Source organism: Macrobrachium nipponense, chromosome 14 (genome assembly GCF_015104395.2).
Source record: "Macrobrachium nipponense isolate FS-2020 chromosome 14, ASM1510439v2, whole genome shotgun sequence".
NCBI lineage: Eukaryota > Metazoa > Arthropoda > Malacostraca > Decapoda > Palaemonidae > Macrobrachium > Macrobrachium nipponense.
This window is the reverse complement of record NC_087207.1, coordinates 75,251,085-75,256,084: the sequence shown is the minus strand read 5'-3', so window position 1 is coordinate 75,256,084 and position 5,000 is coordinate 75,251,085. Positions and strand designations below refer to the sequence as shown.

Sequence of the window (5,000 nt, the reverse complement as noted above, 5' to 3'; positions counted from 1 at the left end):
CCCAGGTAAGGCAGCAAAGGTCCTGCCATCTTCTCCTCTGTCCAGAGACTTCAACGCTGCCATTTCGACCTCAGAAAGGGTGAACTTCCAGACCTGAAGGACAGATGGGGAAAATATAATAATTCAAATGAACCGTAGGTTTTTCGGTGCCTGTATTCGTAAAGTAAACATTATATATAGCAGTTTTTCGGAGGCGATGAGAACATTACAATCAATCTATGAGATAATAAAAGAGAAAAGTCATCTTTTTCATTCCAGAAGTCCTTTATTCTTCACACTTTGGACTATGGAATAGTCTCCCTGAGGACGCCGTGCAATTAGAGCTTAAAAAAAAAAAAAAAACTCAAGCGAAGATGCAATGCATTACAACCCTAATACTATTGTTGTTGCATATTAATACATTTTATCTATTTATGAATTTTTTTTATATTTTTAACATTTTGTTTAGTAAGTGACATCTCTACTTTCTGTGTTTCCCTTTACCTCCTCCTACTTCTTCCTAATGAACAACCATATTCTTTGGAAGCTTAGAAATCTTTAAATTCCAGGAAGAGCTGCTATTGTACGACAAATTAAATTTGTGTCAAGACGGTATGAAATAGTACTAAGCGCCGAATGATGCTGATTTATGCTGATTTCGGCGACTCAAGCGCTCGATCCATCATCTTTTATACAATGAAAAAATGATCTTATTCATTGCATGGGCTTTCACATAATTTCTGACAATTTTCGGAATATTATTCGGGCTCAAACGTCAGTAACTCAGAGGAGTTATAACTTTTCAAAGATTACGGGGTTATTTTTCTTATGGGAGTGAAGTTGCAACCTCCTAAACCTCGTCAGTGTAGAGACTTCTAGTTATTCAAATGTCCGTGTAATTGTTCTGTGAACGTTCGTTTTTTTTTGGATTTGCACTCAAGGTCACGCAGTACTCAAAAGATCAAGTATCTGTTAAAAAAAGGTCATGAACTACAACGCCAGCCCCCACTACATTGGAGTCAGATGGCTTTACTTCAAGGTCACTATTTCCAACCCCCTATTTCCAACCCCTCCTCTACTCCTATAAATCCGTCCAAGGACTTGAGACCCTCTGGGTAGTAATGACCCACAAAACCTCGACCACCAGTAATAAAAGATAAAATAAAAATAAAGAGAGGATAGGAATCCTTGGAATCCTTGGAATCCTTCGTTAACTTACGTCCCCATTAGTCTGAATCCTTTGGGGATTAGCGGACTTGGGAATGACAACGATATCTTGCTGCACAAAGAACCGTAGTAACACTTGAGCCGTTGTCACTTTGTGCCTCTCTGCAACTAAGGTCACAACTGGGTCCTCTAACAGGTTGGGGACAGGACGTTTGGCACTGTGGAGAGAGAGAATTATTTTCTAGAGATACACACGCACATACATACACACACACACACACACACACACATATATATATATATAGATATATATATAATATATATATATATATATAGAGAGAGAGAGAGAGAGAGAGAGAGAGAGAGAAAGTAACGAAATGAATGTTGAATAAGCAGGTAGGGGATTTACATAGACATAGGTAAATAGAGAATATACTTAGAGAGAGAGAGAGAGAGAGAGAGAGAGAGAGAGATGGAGAGAGAGAGAGAGAGAGTAACGGAATGAATGTTGAATAAACAGATAGAGGATTTACATAGACATAGATGAACTGAGATGTGAATTTACTATAAAGAGAGAGAGAGAGAGAAGAGACGAGAGCGAGAGAGAGAGAGCGAGTAACAAAATGAAATTTTGTGAATAAGCAGGTAAACTTGTGAAGTAAATGCCCGACTTTATAAAGAAAAAATAAGCCAATGTGAAACATCCTCTGGATAGTATCTTAACACACTGAGGTGGTTGTGTATTGATTCTTAAAGACTGGCTGCAATTACTTTTCCTTGTCCTGTAAGAGTTAATATTTGTCTTCTTGTAAGAAAGTTATCCTTTGCAATATGGTATGAATAAGTGAGACTCATCATTAGTGAGGTAAACGGAAAATTTATGTGGAATCTTAAAAAAGGCTTGATTTGACCTCCAACTTACCCAAGCCACGTGCTAAAATCTACGGTTAAATAGAGCGTTGTTTGACCAACAAAAATTAAAATAAATACGCTATATCTCATTAGAAATAATTGTTCTGTGCTATTTAACAAGCACATTATTTATTTTTTTACATTTGTATTATAATAAATAAATCATAAATATCCTCCTCTAAAACTCCTGTATCATTAACTCAATGCGAAACACCTTTTTCAGCCTTTTTAGGCGTTTCAGACTTACTCCCTGAGTAAACAAAAAAAGGTGGGAATGTTATTGTTTCGATTTTTTTTCCTTTTTACAGCAGTTGCAGCAAGTGAAGAATGGAGAAACGGCCAGAGACATGAAAATAGGTAGGTGTTGTAGGAGTGATGTATAAATGGAGATAGAGGTATGTGGAAAAAAATATGAATGAATATTTTTATTTTAAATGACATCAACAACAAAAATAAGCAGACAAGTATCTTGATATTCTAGTTCCACTCTGAGAACCAGGACCTGAGAGCACATTGTATCTTTTTTATTGTTGATGCTTTCTTCTGGTCTAATGCCCCGTGTAATCCAATAATTGGTATGAACGCCATAATCACATATGAAGGGGAGTGGAATTTCGCCGACGAGAGTTACCATCCATTTGGTCTATGGCGCGCAGACAAAGTGCAAGAAAGAGTTTATAAATTTGTCTTTTAAGCTCTTTACTGTTGTCGCCAGTCCATCTGTTCTCACACGCCAAATGACATTGTCAGAACTTTCGGTCGTTTTTCTTAAACCTTAATGCCACTATCTAAATATCTGTATCTGATATCACCGAGGCTGCTATCTTTCTTCTGATTGGCCAGCGTATTTAAATTCAAATTCTGGTGGGTGGTGACCAGCATCAGCTGCAGCCAATCCTATCTACAGCTGATATCACCGAGGCTGCTATCTTTCTTCTGATTGGCCGACGTATTTAAATTCAAACTCTGGTGGGTGGTGACCAGCATGAGCTGGAACCAATCCCGCCAGGCTTCAGTGATATCAGATGTCGATATATACCGCCAACTATTAAAAAAATGAAAATAAAATAGTAATCTAGCAATTATTATTATTATTATTATTATTATTATTATTATTATTATTATTATTATTATTATTATTATTATTATTATTATTATTACTCAGAAGTAAACAAGTTACAAAGTAATTATTACTCAGAAGTAAACAAGTTACAAAATAATTTTGTGGGTTTTCTTTTTTCAATTATTATTATTATTATTATTATTATTATTACCCAAAAGATGAACCTTATTCATATGGAAGAGGCGCAGCTTCCAAAGAATGGGATGTTTATTAGAAGTACGAGAAGATAAAGGGAATTACAGAAAGAAGAGAGCTCGCTTATTATTAAAAAGACGAAATTAAATAAATAGATTAATGAATAGATAAAAATTTAATAAAATGCAAGGAGGATAACATTAGAGAAGTAATGCACTGCATCTTTGCTTGAACATAGACATTCTATTTATTGATTTTGGAAGCTAGTTTTCATGTTTTCGATTTTCTGGGTTTAGTTACACCTGAATAATAATAATAACAATAACTAATACTTACATGGCATTATACGAAGAAGGTCTGCCCGGTGATGCGAAGGGTGAGTAGGCCGTCAGCACAATGTTCCTGGATTTACAAAACTCCTGCATTGGAAACTGCTGGAACTGAGCATGCATCTCCACCTGTTTTGAGAAAAAAAAGTTTAGGTTCATGAAGTATGAGAAAACCAAACTTACTAGCAAGAGTAGTATTTGATATTTGGGTCTAGTTATAATCAAAGTTTGACCTTGGGTTATTCTGAAAGGGCTACTTTCACTTATTCTCGTTAATCAGAGGAAAACCTAAGAATGCGAACTTTCAATTTATCGTTAGAAATGTAATGTTCACAAATGTAACAGAACTCGAATTTTGGAGAGAGAGAGAGAGAGAGAGAGAGAGAGAGAGAGAGAGAGAGAGAGAGAGAGAGAGAGAGAGAGGTTTTCCAACCCAACTTTGGTTATATTCGACAAACTTAACAAAAGAAGAGAAATTATCAGCAGGCAAAACAAAGTCACATATATGAGATGAGAACAGAACAAATATGAATTATTGTTTCTGTCAGTTAGAGACATGATTAAGTATGTAGAAGCTATTTCTTTATTTTCATATTCTCGCTGAAAACCAGCTGTAGTTTATGGCCTGATTTCAACAGTAAGGATGGTTTGATAATTTCAGTGTCATTGTTTTGGCATTTAATGTATAAATGAACTCATCACGACTTTAGTAATGTCCTTATCATGAAAAAAATATATCTCAGATTGAAATGAGCGAAAGCAGCAGACTTTTACACAGCAAATTTAGTCAAAAGACAAGCGAAAAGGGAATAATATACCATGGGTTGTATGAATGCTGAATACCAAGTAATTCGAAAATGACGAGGTCTATACCATTTGAACTGTAAGTGACACATAATAAACTTATTTATATTAAGCCCAGAATACGTGTAAACTAAAGATGCGAATCTAACTTTCAAAATCTTAAACATTCTTCTGAAGGATGAAAGGAAAAGAGAAGAATAATTGATAACGAAGATGCTAAAATGAATCACATTCCATACGCCCTATTCTGAGATACAATCTAAGCTTGCAGCGGCAGCATCATACAATTCTGTGAGAGACTGGAATAATAAAAGTTATTTAAATACAAAAAGTTCCAACACTTACCTGGTGAACTGCAGGTTGTATGCGCGCGTTGGCACATATTTTCCTCATTTGTCTGATGTTGAAATTCGATAGACCGATGGATTTCGTGAGGCCCTTGTCAACCATGTTTTCCATTTCCTTCCAGCCGAGTCATTAAGGACAAAGAGAAAGGTATAGCTATTTTGCGGTAACAAGAACAACAAGAACAACAAGAACAACAAGAACAA

The 5,000-nt window shown here is 35.6% G+C and overlaps 1 protein-coding gene across 1 annotated transcript in view; it reads right to left on the bottom strand.

Moving 5' to 3' along the window:
• Positions 1 to 5,000, bottom strand: part of LOC135226584 (aldo-keto reductase family 1 member B1-like) — a 22,879-nt gene that overhangs the window by 4,756 nt on the left and 13,123 nt on the right. Inside the window, exons 6-9 of the mRNA XM_064266271.1 lie at positions 4,795 to 4,911; positions 3,653 to 3,774; positions 1,199 to 1,364; positions 2 to 93 (exon numbers count right to left, since the gene is read on the bottom strand). Of these exons, the coding sequence (XP_064122341.1) occupies positions 2 to 93; positions 1,199 to 1,364; positions 3,653 to 3,774; positions 4,795 to 4,911 (497 nt within the window). The remainder of the gene's footprint in view (position 1; positions 94 to 1,198; positions 1,365 to 3,652; positions 3,775 to 4,794; positions 4,912 to 5,000) is intronic.